General features: G+C 42.1%; 1 protein-coding gene across 2 annotated transcripts in view; it reads right to left on the bottom strand.

Annotated features, from left to right (window-relative positions):
* Positions 1-6: 6 nt before the first annotated feature.
* Positions 7-15702, bottom strand: part of GPR160 (G protein-coupled receptor 160) — a 32982-nt gene continuing 17286 nt past the window's right edge. The window contains exons 1-2 of one of the 2 annotated variants that reach the window (XM_083739882.1): positions 12328-12475; positions 7-1849 (exon numbers count right to left, since the gene is read on the bottom strand). In XM_083739882.1, the coding sequence (XP_083596008.1) occupies positions 779-1801 (1023 nt within the window). In that variant the 5' untranslated portion in view covers positions 1802-1849; positions 12328-12475 and the 3' untranslated portion in view covers positions 7-778. Of the gene's footprint in view, positions 1850-12327; positions 12476-15702 lie in introns of those variants that run through there. The other variant, XM_083739883.1, reaches the window with a different exon arrangement.

Raw genomic sequence — 15702 nt, 5'->3', positions numbered from 1 at the left:
GTGAAATAAAATTATTTATATTTATTTATATACCGCCCTATGCAATATAAAAACACAAAATATATAATCAAAATAAAAGCAAGAACAACCCTGCAAATAATCAGAGAGGGAAAATAGAATTTAAAACACACATACACAATATTTGTAATAAAACATATAAAAATACGCTCCCATCAGGTATCATCAAGGATTAAAAGATCAATTTAACTGTCTTTCAAATCAAAACATTTTAGCCATTGGTGTTTTTCCCAATTGCAACCATTCATAGAAGCTCTTTGATCCAGTGGAGGCTTCCATGGAGGGGCGCTAGGAGGCAATTTTCTATTATTCCCCCTTCTGCAGCCCTTGCCCCCATCCCCAAATCTGTTCCAAGGGTTGAGGAAACCTTTGGGACAGCATTTGGTGGGAGCAGGTAAGGTAAGGTGGTATTGAGGGCTGCAAGAGAAAGGTGGGAATTGCAACAAGTGCCTCCTTCCATCCATAGTAGCCTCCAGTGGATATGAGAGCCTTGAGTGAGATGAGGGCAGAATTTGGTTATTATTACAAACAACACGCTTGGGCACCTTTGACAGTAATTTGTCATTATTTTGAAGTAAGCACCCATACTGGAAATCCAACTTGGTAAACAGCACACAATTACATTATAGCACCACTCACATACACATATTGGTGATCCCTCCCCCCAAAAAACCTACAAAAGTTTACAAATGTCGCAGAATAATACAAACTTCCCCCAAGCTATTATGGTAACTCAATATTCACCTCTCGCAGCTGCTTGCTAACAGATTAAACTTTGGGTGGCGGGCTTTTGAGTTTTCTCTTCATCTTGGCAGCTGAATGGGGCAAAGCAGAATTTCCAGCTGACAAATGGATCCACATCCCAAGTCTCTTCTGTCATTTCAATCTGGTGGCGCCTGACCCAAAATGCAATTCCAATAATAAAGCTGTTGGCAAAATAAAGCCAGGGAACGTTCATCTCTATGCAAGCAGGAATCTCTGCACCAAGGAACAGGATTAGCATTTGAAGGAGCACAAATGGTGCCCAAGTGCCAATAAAGCAGATAAGAAGTCTTGTCAAAAAATGCTTCGCAGAGTCTCTGAGGCTGCACTCAGGCATGTAAGGGAAGAACAAAACAACCTCTCTCTCGATGGAAATTAGTTTAATTGATTTTACCATATCCACAACTTCTGACCAACAGAATACAAGAACCAGGCATATGATAAACAGCATGCCTACCGTCAGCCAGTAGCTCTGGCTGCTGGTGTAGAAAGGGCACTGGTAGGCAGAATTGGAATGGCTTACCTCAAGTCCTATAGAGCTGCCTGGAAGATTCAGAACATAAAAGAGAACTGAGATCCACGTGAAGGCAACAGCAACTGTGTATAGTGATCGCCAACACATGTTAGGACGCTTGGAAGTTTGGGTTATTGTAAGGTAGTAATCCAAACCAGCTACAAAAGAAACTGGGTAAAATAAGATTCCATAGGCAAGGGCTGCTATCTGAGCCAGAAGACAGATATGATACACAGTAAATCGGACGCCTAAAAGCATGAAATCCTGAAAAGAGGCAATGAAGGACATAGTCGCTAGAAGCACAAAGTCAACAAAGGCTAGTGAATTGCAGAAATAGCCCATATAACTCTCACGGAGATTTGATTTTCGGACTTGTAACAAAAATAGATTGAGCATGACTTTCCCAAGCATGATGAGCAGAAGAGCTCCACTAGCTTCAGAATGATGGGAGGCTTGGCCATGTTGAAAATATGAAAAGGAACAGTTCTCACAGAAAATGGCAGCCATTATTTTGGATGGAGTTGAGTATTATTGAACTTTATTTCCAACGCATACCTAAAAGATAAAAACAAAGGTTTGTTAGTTATTTCAAGATTCTTAGATACATAATTAAAATAGCAGTACAAGCTGTACATTAAAAGCTTGTTGGAATAAAATATATTTTCAAAGACTTCCAAACAGCAAAGAGGGATGCTGATCAATACCTCCAGGGAAGGGATCCCACTACTGTACTGTGACGACTCCACCAAATTGGGTATACCTATCCATATTAAAAGATATTGCACAATCAACCCACTGCCAGAGGAATCCATATAATTTTTTTTTCATTTTCTTATCCAGCAGGCTTTAAATCATGCCATATTCATATGTTGCCATTCTTCCATTTTCTCTGCCTTCCTCACTTGTCAGGAGAATGAACACAGAAAATCAAGATGTCTTGTGTTTTGCTTTCATCACATTTAGGAAAGTATAGTAGTGAAACTTTTGAATGTATGCAGTCTCATATTAAATCCCTGGCATCTCCATTTTAAAGTCAAGTAGCACCGCTAGAAAAACCTCTGCCTCAGACCTTTAAGAGACATTGCCAATCAAAACAAACAATGCTAGGCTGCGACAGACCAAAAAATCAGCCCCATTTCCCAGTGCAGTGGTACCTCGGGTTACATACACTTCAGGCTACAGACTCCGCTAACCCAGAAATAGTGCTTCAGGTAAAGAACTTTGCTTCAGGATAAGAACAGAAATTGGGCTCCGGCGGCAGCAGGAGATCCCATTAGCTAAAGTGGTGCTTCAGGTTAAGAACAGTTTCAGGTTAAGAACGGACCTCCGGAACGAATTAAGTACTTAACCCAAGGTACCACTGTACTGAAAACACCATTGCCCTGTTTCTTGACGTGCACGGTCAGAAATGATGGTTTTGTTTCTCAACAAAGAAACCATAGCCCCAAGTAGGAAACAGCTCTGTACATGCAATCTTGACTGTAAGGCTCAGAGCTAGACACCAAACTTATTAACAAAGTTACTATTAGAGGCAGTCAGTTCACAAAAGCCTGATGGAACAAAACAGTATTCACCTGCCAGCAGAATGAAAAGGAGGGAGCCAGTCTAGCTTATCTGGGGAGGGAATTTCAAAGACTGGGAGCAGCTACCGAGAAGTCCCTCTCCCATGATCCCACAAAGCATGCCTGTGAGGGTGGTGGGAACAAGAGAAGGCCTCCCCTGAAGATCTCAAAACCCAGGCAGGTTTGTATGAGTCATCAGGAAACCAGATCCATCAGCCTCCTGGGGTGCAACACTTATTCAGTCCCCCACCCCTGCAGAGGCTCTGAGTTCCAGCAAATCTAAACTTTACCAGGTAGTAATCTGACCATGACAACTGAACAATAGAAAGTTCCTTCACTCTAAGATCACCATAATCCAATTCAGTGCAGAAAACCAAGACCAGAGTCCATTCACTGACCTAGTATTGACCAGCATCATGAGATCACAAGGCAATAGAACCATGGAAGGGTTTGGAAGCAAGAGAAGGACATGTATATTTTGTTTATATCATCTAGCCTATGAATTTATGTATACCTCTCAGCTTTATACTGAATCAGACCCTTGGTCAACCAAAATACATTGTGATGCACATCCTGCAGGCCAGCAGAACATCATGATGTAGCCACTGTTCAACCAAGTCACTGATCTGGGTGGGTGCAGCCTTATCAGTCAGAACCTGCAGTCAGCAGGAACAAGGTCAGTGGCATTAACTCTTGAATAATGCAGCCTTTATCCAAAGAAAGACCTGGACCCCACCACCTCTGGCTCAAACAGTTGTTTTCAGCCACTCTTGTGTCAGCATTTCTATTATAAACCTTCCCCGCCCCCCATCCTGCTCCTCGCTCCTATCTTTTAAAATGTTATGACTCAGCCTAAAAGGCCTGGGCAGCATTAAAACTCTGTTCACGAGGTCAAAGCACAAGAGCCATTTTATTTGCATAGATTATTCCTATTAGAGGAATGCCATTGTGTTGGAAGGCTTAAAATGGAAACATCAGGTGTTTGTACTCTTGAAAGCAGCAAAACTGAGTATTTTCAAGTCCCGTTCCGCTGCAGAATTCTGTTTCCCTCAATACTGCAGTCTTACACTTTTTAAAAAGCAAGTGTACAATTCTCTTGATTTGATGAGTTTCACAGCATGAAAAGTTCTTTAATATGCATAAAAATAGAGGACTGTGAACAGCTGGGGAGTGGGAAGCAAACAAAGCAGGACTACTAGGCAGTCTGACCTAGAGGGAAAGTACCTTCTCAGAGTCAAACGATCAACCAAAGCTTCCTTCCTCATACCCACACCACCTTGTGTCTCTTAAAATTCAAGGCAGCTTACAAATTTACCATTATTAAACAGAAGCATTACTGTCCAAAGCAGGGCCACACAATAACCCTTTCAACAAAGTAGTTCAGTATGACTATTCCCATACTCTAGATAGGGTGAATAATGATGAAATATTGACTTTAAAATTTCCCCCATTTATTTTATTTAACAAAACTTAAACTCCAGACAAGACTGAGGCACTGTTAGTAAGTGGTTCTCTAAACCAGAGGGGTTGGATACGGCCGGCTCTGGGTGGGATAACATTCCCTCCAAAGGAATAGGTACATAGCTTGTGGGTCCTTCTAGACCTGTTACGGTTGCTTAAGGTTCAGGTGGCCTCAGTGGCACAGAATGCCTTCCACCAGCTTTTTAGTGATGATGCAGCTGTGCCCCTATCTGGACTGGGATAGTCTTAACATCTGTTGTCTATGCTCTGGTAACCTCTAGGTTGGATTACTGCAATGCATTCTATGTTGGGCTGCCTTTGAAGACATTGCAGCATAAGTTTCCATAGTGAAAAAGCAGATGATTGTGGATTGTCTTTTCTTCACCAATATGATCAGCTGCTGCAAAAGCAACAAATGAGGCTCCGGCTATGTTGTCTCCTTGGCATGCATGTATCACTTCTTTGGATCCTGACCAAATGCTTACTGTATTTTGTTTTGCCTTGTTTTGTTTTGTTTGATTTGCAAGCAGATTGTAGGGGAGTAGGAAGAGGCTGAAGACATTCAATCTGTTGCTTTAATGGCTTAAGGAGATTGGTTATGACCGAGTTTGCAGCTGTCAAGTTTTCTTCAGTTTACTTTAACTTCTGATTCATCTCTTGAATGTTTAAACAAATCAAAGGTTATCTCATTGTACACTGACTGTATGAATAGGCTCTGAATTACCATAACTTGTTGGATAGGGAAAGACAGTTGACATTAGGCGAGATTTTAGACGTTGTAGACCATTTTCTCTAAAAAGAAGGATATCTGGTCTGTTTACTAGATATCCTCCTTTTTTAGAGAAAATGGTCTATTTACTAGATGAGAATGAACTCTTGCATTATACACAGCACATGATGGTCCCTGTGATTTTGTTTATATTAACATCTCAATGCTGGGTAAATGTCATAAGATGTAGCTGATTGAGATCATTTTGATCTTCACCCTGGTCAGGCCTCCAGCATTTTATATAATGAACTCCAAGGACCAAGTGTGTTTAAAAACAAGGTTCTCCAAGGTAGCTTTCTATGCAATGCTACTGCTTCCATACACAGGGCGAGGTACACAGACACAACTTTTCAGTCTCAGTGCAATGGATGTGATAATGGTGTTATGAGGAAATGTTTGGATTTGTTAGGCAATGGGGAATATTCTAGGGCAGACTAGGCCTGCATAAAAGGGATGGCTCCATTTGCACTAGGATGGAAACACCATTGGCACTTAAACCTGCTCTGCGACCTTTTTTATTTTACCTGCTCTGGAGGGAAGTCATCAGGAACTGAGGAGGGTCCAGTTCAGAACCCATCTCCGGGGGGCCCCCATGATGAAGATGATAAAATTAATGTTAATTTAAATCAGGAGACATAGAACCCACCACTGTGAGTGCAGGGGCACAAGTTAGCAATTTAGAGAGGCCAAAACAAAATACATTGGTCTTAGACAACTGGTAGAATGGAGAGAACCAGTGAGATATGGCTGTTTCTAGATATAATAGGAGGGAAATGGTGAAAGATTTAAACGATCAGAAGAGAAACCAGAGTATAATACTCTCAATATATGCAAAATAATATATTTGTCCTTCACATAAAAGGAAAAGAATGGGAATTAGCAAATATTGGATTAATAATCCTTGAAGCAGAATGGATGTGGGCATTAAAAATATTCCAAAAATGTGGCTAGACTTTTATATGCACAAGATGGAATTATTCATCATTACCTACCATGGAGGAATGATTGTTAACATTATTGGACTTAATTGAGATGGCGAAGTTGGCATGTTTAATCAGAGAAAAATCATTGTTAATATTTACTGAAGATTGGAAACTCCTTATAGACTTTTTGTGTGAAAAAGGAAATCAACTTATGATATCTGAGTTTGAGGATTGAATATTGATTTATAGAAAGTAGAATTGTTGGGTGTTGTCTTGAAGTAGATGTTTTGATTGAGATATATATATATTGATATATATTTGCTTTCGTAGATTTTCACGGGTACAGGAATGCAGGTTTTGGTGTCCTCGGGTGTCTTCCCGTGTAAAAGTTGGGGTGTCTAGGCGACGTTTCGACGAGGTCTCACTCGTCATCTTCAGGCTGGTGCTTTCGGCTTCTTGTTACTGGAACAGAGCGGGATCTCAATGTTTGAGTTCCTATAAATACTGTAGAGGGGGTGTGGTGTCTAGCCTCCAATGTTCTGGGCAGAGAGGAAGTTCCCAGGCTAGTGTGCCTTTTCTTCTTTTGTTCCTTAATTCTTTTGTTCCTTTTCTTCTTTTGTTCCAGTTGGAAAACCAAGGGATCTATGAAATACCCTGCAAAGTCTATTTCACTATGGAAATAGAAGCCAACAACCAACTTCCCTTCCTTGACGTCCTAATCTACAAAAAACCTGATGGCTCCCTAGGACACACTATCTACCGGAAAAAAACACACACCAACCGCTACTTACATGCACAATCACACCACCACCCTGCACAAATAAACTCCGTAGCCAAGACTCTCATCTCCAGAACCAAACGCCTGGCTGACAAAGACCACTTGACAACTGAGTTACAGAATCTCTCAAATGTGTTAATTGCCAATGGATACCAGCAAAACAGGATTACGAAGCTAATCCAAAAGGAAACACCCCCCAAAAACCAAGACACAGAAGAAAACAATGGCATGGCCCTCCTTCCTTATATCAAGGGCACTACAGATAAAATTAGCAAAATCCTCCATAAACACAATATCAAAACAGCCTTTTGCACCAACCAAAAAATAGCCAATATCCTCAGAAACCCCAAGGATAAAATCCAGTTGGAAAACCAAGGGATCTATGAAATACCCTGCAAAGTCTGCCCAGCCACGTACATTCGACAAACAAACAGACGAATAAATGCACGTATCGCAGAACACAAGAATGCCGTCAAAAAAGAAGAAAAAACTTCCTCTCTTTTCCAACACATGAAAGAAACAGGACACGAAATTAATTTTGCAGATTCCAAATTGCTCTTTAACACGGAACATCACCACAAGAGAATAATCATGGAAGCCATCGAGATAGAGAAACACCCTCACAACATGAACAAGCGTGACGACACATCCCGCTTGCCAGACATCTGGAAATTAGCCCTCCCCACAAAAACTGACACCAGATCCAGAGGCACACAGAACGCCAACACCAATCAACCACACCAGACCCAAACCCAGACCCTCTCCACAGATGAATTACTGACACCATCCAGTAGCCAGTCCATGGTGGCACCTCCGGATGCTGCACCCCCCTGCAATCCCTACACAGATCTGACTGACACAAGCCACAAAACCACAGCTCGCCCCTATACACGAAGCCAAGCCAAAGCACAACTAAGAGCAATACAGCCATCTTCTCAGGAAAACTCTTCACAAAGTTCAAGAGGTCAAGACACAAAGACTTTAGCAACTAATCCACACCTAATGACCCACCTAAGTGGTACTCAGGATATCACTCAAGAAATCACTCAAGGTATCTCTCAAGTAATTAAGGAACAAAAGAAGAAAAGGCACACTAGCCTGGGAACTTCCTCTCTGCCCAGAACATTGGAGGCTAGACACCACACCCCCTCTACAGTATTTATAGGAACTCAAACATTGAGATCCCGCTCTGTTCCAGTAACAAGAAGCCGAAAGCACCAGCCTGAAGATGACGAGTGAGACCTCGTCGAAACGTCGCCTAGACACCCCAACTTTTACACGGGAAGACACCCGAGGACACCAAAACCTGCATTCCTGTACCCGTGAAAATCTACGAAAGCATATATATATATATATATATATATATATATATTCAATCCACACAGGATTAGTAAAACATTTGGCCAAAACATGCATTGCTGGAGGTATAACAGAATTAAGGTGTATTTAATACATTTTTTTGGATTTGTACAAAAATAATGCCTTTCTGGGAAGAAGGACTGAATCTTACACAAACAAGTGATCTCACAGAAATGATCACACTATTTCCACAAATGGGCATGTTATGCAATTGGAAAGTCAGTCACATAGTAGGATGTTCTGGGGTATAAGAAGTGAAGCCTGTAGATAGGATTGGGGACAATGGGCAAACTGCAATTACATTAGCAATGCAAGGAATTTGCTATGCAACCTGTTGGAATCCTTTGGGAAATGAATATGTAATCTCAGCCAAAAAACAATCCATCAGGCTTTAACTATTCAGTGGCTGCTGATACTGAATAATTCAACACAGCATCTAATAGGACATTCTAAAAGGAATGACACCAAATAACCATTGGATGTACTGATTCCTTTCTAAGCCAAATTACTGTCAAGCCCAGGGTATGTGTGCAATATATATGATTATTATTACTATGTCTCATTTTTAAAGGTACATATTTAGAATGTTTTTTTAAAGGACCACTTACCTAACTAAAACATCAAGCAAAGAAACTGAAGAGGAAATACAAGACAAAACTTTTACAGAAAGACACTACTGATATCTTTCCCACCTCACAAATGTATTAAGCTATGATTAAAAAGCAGTAAATAAATGTGAACATATTATACTCATAGGGTTGTTTCCGGCATTAATCATACTCACAGACCCACTAAAATTAATGGACATGGTTAATTTAGATCCATTAATTTGAATGGTCCTACTCTGAGTAGAATTTAGTTGCATACAATGCATAATATGTGCTGAAAGACTACTTATGCCATAGAACACCACAAATAAACAATACTACATACATCCATTTCATATTCCAGAAAACAGTTCTGCAATGTCCCATTGAGTTCAACGAGGTACAGGTAAATGGGTATGGGATTATAGTCTTAGTCCCATACTCAAATCCAACAGCTGGTATAATCACTTCAAAAGCAGGCACTGAAAGAGTTGGAAAAAATCAGTCTTCAACTACACATGGATACAGAAGACTATGGAACAGAATATTATGCAATTCTGAGTATGTGTCCTTGGGGCGCCTACACAAGATGTGGCATTTTTAGTTCAGGTTAAGTAATCCAGACTACCCACTATACCCATGAACATAGTCAGATATGGTTCATACTTTTACCCAGGGCCATCCTCAGCCTTGTGGAAAAAGTAGTGCGAGTCCCTCCATTCACCAAACAGATAAATTAAGAAAATAAGAAAAGCTTTGCTGGATCAGGCCAAATGCCTATAAAGTCCAGGTTTATGCTCCCACTGCAACCAACCAGATACCTATGAGAAGCTCACAAATAGGAGTGTGACAGCAACCTCCCACATGTTGCCTTCAGTACTGAGGGTGATAAACGGCCATTCTGACCGACAGACACTGAAGTGTGAGCCAAAAGTGTGGAACTGGGTCCTCTGCAAGAAAGCCCACTTCATGTGTGCCCACTTCACATGATTTTCCTCCAGTTTTATTTTTGTATTCTTTTCATAAAATTTATATACCACTTGATTGTAAGAAAGAACCTTGAAGTGGTTTACAAAAAAATAAAATAAAACAATAAAATTACCACTAAAAAAGTTAGTTAAAACCACAATAGTATAAACTAAAACAAATTTAAACTCATACAAATTTTCCAGTTGGTTGTCTGGTGAATCAAAGCTATGGTGGTGAATCAGAGCTACACTATTCACTATGCGAATCAGAGCTCAACCAAAACTGGTGGTCACAAAGAAACCTATCTGTAGAGGACCGCATGCAGCTTCTCCACATGGGTACTGCAGCACCCAACTAAACCTTTCAAAAGTGGGATGGAGTCTCACCCTTAGCCCATTGCTTAATTAGCTTGCTCATTATAGGGCAATAAGCTGTTTTGAGTTTGCAGTGTTAAACTGGAGAAATAGATTCAAATCTCAGTAGAGGCCAACATTCACATTAATATGATTAGTAATAGCATGAAGAACCCAATCATTAAGAGTCCTTGATGGGGCAATCAGACATTACTGTTAACCTAGAGCACAATGGTGCCTACTGAAGACATTTTTGTTTAAGAAGGCTTTCCTTGAGGTGTGACTCAATCATTTATGGAATATTAATTGCACATATGTAGAAACAGTTGTTTTTAGAGTTTGCAGGGATGGTTTTATTATTTTTAAAACTTGTATTTTAACTCATTTTCTCTTGTTGTACATGGCTTGTAAAATAAATAAATTTCTCACTGCCACACAAACTAAACTCCCTTGAGTAGAAAAGGGTTGTTGATGTCTACATCAAATTTTCAGAAGCTCATAAGAATGGCCAGCAGTATTTTCTTCAAGTCATGCGCTTTACACCGTTTTCTTATTCCAAATTATGTGATTATTCTGATTCCTCCAAGGAAAGCATGACACGAGTGTACAGCACATGCAAAAAGCCACTCGTTGGAGTGTCAGACACCAAGCAAGTCGCAAACTATTTTTTAGAAACAACCTACTTACTAACAGTTACCTAGAAAAGGTCTTAAATAGAAAGTACTTATGTAAATTGTGAGTTTTCATGACGTTTGAAGCAACCATCATAACATGAAGTGTAAGGAAGTGATCTTGCCTCAGTTGTGTAAAGGAGAAAGGGAATACACGCCTATGAATGAAGTGAAGGAGGAGTCAGGGGAGTGGGAGAGAGAAGTGGAGGTTATTTTCATATCAGTGGAGGGGAGTTAAAGAGCTAAGTGTGCAAGTGGGAGCCACAAAATAAGACAACACTGGGTCTCACATCAAGGCAGATGGGGTGATAATAGGGCCTCATGTAGACCAAATATCTTGTTGTCTCTGAGGTGATAAAATTTGTGTACGGGGAATACTATTTCAGACTGCAAGGCGGGGGCTAACAATTTCCATCCATACAAAATCATATTGTGTACACACAAAAATGACCAGGGAGAAAGGTTCAAGTCTAGCTTGCTCTCCCCACACCAAGCAAAGCAGCTGAAGTGGAGGTGGTTGATTTTTCAATAGAAAAGCAGCTGGAAGGGTAAAGCAGTCTCTAAGCAGGTGGGGTTAGTGTAGTTTGGCACAAAAGGTGGAGTTGGGGGGCGAATTGTGCAGTTGGACAGCTGATAAAATGCAGTTTTGAAAAAGGAGGATCAGGCACTTTAGGTTTTTGTGTTTATTAAGCATTTAAATAACAGGCCATGTCAAGGACAGAATGTATACAAATTATATACAGGTAGAATGCACTCAGTTTTCTTACTTATTACAAACGACTCAAACCACATTATAACACCTTTGTTTGGGCCTCTTCTTCACCTTCCGGCAGGTGACGCTTCAACTCATCCAGGTAAATACCCTTAAAGGACTCTGATTTTTTGTGTGTGCTGGTTAGTTACTGAACTAAGGCAGATTCATAAATGCACCTTTGCTATACAGGGGTCAGAGGGACGCGGGTGGCGCTGTGGGTTAAACCACAGAGCCTAGGACTTGCTGATCAGAAGATCGGCGGTTCAAATCCCCACGACGGGGTGAGCTCCCGTTGCTCGGTCCCTGCTCCTGCCAACCTAGCAGTTTGAAAGCACATCAAAGTGCAAGTAGATAAATAGGTACCGCTCCAGCGGGAAGGTAAACGGCGTTTCCGTGCGCTGCTCTGGTTCACCAGAAGTGGCTTAGTCATGCTGGCCACATGACCCGGAAGCTGTACGCCAGCTCCCTCAGCCAGTAAAGTGAGATGAGCGCCGCAACCCCAGAGTCGGCCACAACTGGACCTAATGGTCAGGGGTCCCTTTAAAAAATAAAAATCAAACCTAAACAAAGTTACAACTACCCATCGAATGTAATTTGACCCTAATCACACCGTTTTGATCACATTTCCTGACTGTTATTTTGTCAGATCATCTCCTTTCGTTTTCACCTTCATTGCCACAACTTAACTGGTAAGCAACCTTTTCCTTCCAGAGGTGATGCGTATTCAGCCATTGCCTGGCAAGCAGAAATCTAACCGATTTAACTCTCACGATCCACACAGAAGCTTAACCTATTGCCATTTTTGCCTGCTGCGCAGCTGGTTAAAGAGCATAAAGCAGGAACTCACCTGTCTTTAGCGGTCTTCAGTTTCTAGGCAAGATAGCACATCAGGAGGAGGGCTGGACCAAAAAAAGGACACCCCCCCCCTCACCCCCGCCTTCCATAAATCCTTAAGTTTCTAAATTTAGAGGCTCATGCCTGTCTATAGGCTCCCTGGAAAGAGAGAGACGCACTCTACACACGCTCAGAAGCACTCTCCTCTTCACGAATCCCTCGCGCCCAAAGGAGGTTCCCGACTCAGAGGAAACCCTGTCAAACACGCAAGCCGATCTTCAGAGTTCAGCTCGCGTGGGGCGGGAAGGAAGACAGGCGAGCTCCTTCGGCGGCCACTTTTAACTTGCAGGCAGCCACCCACCCAAGCCCCACGCCATGACCCAGCAAGACGCTGGGCTCGGCGGAAGGGCGAGCGAGCCAGCAGGCGGTCGGACTGCCTGCCTGGTATAAAGGTGCCCGCCGCTTGACTGGCGGCCACTCCCAAAGGCGGCCCTGGGTGGGGCTTCGCGGGCCTCGCTCTGCGAGCAGAACCGGTCTGATGGTGGAGGCTCGGAGGCAGGGAGGGAAGCGCCCTCAGAGCTCTCTGGTGGTTCATTTCTCGGCCTGTTTCATGTGGCGTTTAATCTGACTCGTCCATCGAAGCCGCCGTCTGATTTTGAGAGCCCCTAAGGGGGCTCACGTCTTGGTCAGTTTATATCGCATTAGCCGTCTCGCATGGATATTATTATTAATTTATTTTTAAAGGAGGGAGAGACTTTCCCCACACGTTCCCTCAGCACTTGGTCGTCTCTGCCGTGGTCTTGAGCCGGTTCTGGTGGCCTTCGCCGCCACAGACGGGTGGGGAGGAAATATAACGAATACATCCCCCCCCCCCACAACCTGCTCTCTGCCCACTTTTCATAGGTTTTACCTCACCCCTGAGGGAACGCCGTTCGCAACAAAGCCTCTCTGGCATAAATGTCACCGGCCCAAGGCATTTTGGCACCTGAGGCAAACCACAAAATGGCGCCCTTCTGAGCACCAGGAGAGAAGGCATGGGGGAAGATCCACATCAGGACCTTTACCTTTTTTACATCAGGAAAAAGGGAGTGGGTAGGTGGGAAATAAATATCTACAGCTCTGCTGCTGCTGCTGCCGCCTCTGTGGATCCTGCTGCTAGAGGCGGTTGCCTCACCTTGCCTAATGGGTGGGCCATCCCTGCATAAGCAATGGGTACGTTTGGGCAGCCCTGATCTCCCACCTCACCCTCTCCTTAACAATAAAATTGCTCGCTGGATCCCATCAGCAGCACACCCATCATTTTTATCTGAGAGAAAAGCAGAAGGATGTGGGTGTGCAGAGTGAGATAAGGAGATATAATATCAGTTGGGAGAATGAGCAACTTGCCCCAGTTATGCCGTGATCTTTATAGTTGAAATATTCCAATCTGTCTGAGACTTTTTGTGAGAAATGTATATGTTGTCTTTTCAGTTTGCTCCTGCAGAAAAGGAAAATGTTTTTATTAATCGTGTAAATCATAGGGCTTTAAGAAAATTGCAGCAGGAGTGTGTGTAAGGCTATAGGAATATTGCAGCCAGGATGTGGCGTAGCTATTGCTAGCATATTTCAAACTAGCTGTGGTCACATGTTCTATAGGGTGTTGTTTCTTTCGAAATCTTGAGGCTGGGAACTTTTCGAGAAAGATAAGTTCTGAAGAAATAGAGTATCTTTAGCAACCGTGGCCAGGGGCTTTTTGCAAAACAGGTCACGGTGTCACACACTTCAGTGAAATAAAGAAACCTAGCCTTATTGCTAAAACAGTATGAAGGGGACAGAGGCTTGACCAAATTAGGGGCTCTGGGGAATGGGAAAAATTAACCAAATAAGGGGCTTTGGGGGATGAAAGAGGGGTTGGGGAGTTGGATTTTACATTGCAATAGACCGACGCGATAGGTGTTGCATTTTGAATGCCCCTTCCTAGTGGGCGGCAAAGGAGGGACTTGCGCTCAGGAAAAGGGTTTAAATATTCATGTTTTTGATAAGAAAGTGTGTGCCTGCCTTTTCAGGTCACCCACTTGCAAGTGTTTATTTTCAATAAAATATTGCTGCTTCATCAACTTTGCCCAGACTTTATTATTTCAAAGGGGTCCAGGACCTAAGTCCTGGCCTGGGGACCAGTGTTTCTATCGCACATTTTTGCACCTCATTTAGCCATGTCCCTTTGCTATGCCTAACTTTTATCTCCCAAGCTGAAGCTCTTTCCCCAAAAGACCTCATGTGGCTCTTTGAATAACTTGGCCAGATCTTCTAAACAAAGTCCCCTTATAGTGTTACACTTTTCCATTTTCAAATGTGGAGCTGGCAGAACCAAACTGGCAAAACTCTCATCTGTTGTCCTCCAACAAATTACCAGTATTTAACAAGTTGCAACTGGATTGGATGCAGTTTTAGAATTTCAATCCAAGAGCAAAGGAGTCCCTCCGGCAAGGGAAAACTGGAATAAATGTCTGACAAGAATAATCATCTTTGGGCAGCTAACCTGTGAAGTTGTTACTTTTTTTGTAAATATATTTGTAAATACTAGGAAGGGGGCACTACCCCTATCCTTAATTTCAGTATCCTAGTCCCAAACTTCACTATCAGGTTCTGGAAGGCTGATGTTTAGGGTGCAAGTTTAATCACACTATGTCCCCTTGAACTTGGTTGATGTTACTTCCAAATAATTATGCATAGGAATAATTTCCATTGAACAAAACAAAACTTCCTTCATAAATTTAGTGTAGTCCTTTGTACTCTAAAGCCATTACAGCAGCAAACAACACTGAGGAAACTTTTTACTCCCATTTTCTCACCTAGTTATCAGAAATGTCCACTCCTTAACCTGCAGGGTTAATTGGACATATTCCAGAATTGTTCTTGAGTTTTTGCTTGGCACTTACACCCTATGTTTCAAACAGCTGAGCCTTTTGCTGCCATAGGTTATTTTGTGCTTGAACAGAAATTACTATTGCACCTTGTCAGCATCACTAGTGAGTTCCTTATAAATCCTTCAGGATAACGTGACTGGTATTTTTAATAGATATTTTCTTTTTTCTATCATTTCTATTTTTTCCTTACATTCCCCTTACTTTGAATGTTAATTTGAATTATTAATAGTACGTAAGCTGGAACTGTACACTGACTATGGCCTTCCCATTACCCTCCCCTAGCTGCTATAGACTTTATATGTCCCATGGCAGGCGGGGATGGGTGCAATGTGTATGGGCAAATGCCTCCTAAGCCAAAGGAGTCTGCAAAGGTCCTTGCTTATCTCCATAACCAGAATATATTTTAGAGAAGAAAGTAAATCGTGCATATTTCCTTGATTTGCACAACAGAATTGACTGTGGTGACAGAAACCATCCATTCC

The sequence above is a fragment of the Podarcis gaigeae genome, assembly GCF_964106915.1.
Source record: "Podarcis gaigeae genome assembly, chromosome: 5".
In the NCBI taxonomy this organism is placed as follows: domain Eukaryota; kingdom Metazoa; phylum Chordata; class Lepidosauria; order Squamata; family Lacertidae; genus Podarcis; species Podarcis gaigeae.
This window is presented reverse-complemented; position numbering and strand designations above follow the sequence as displayed.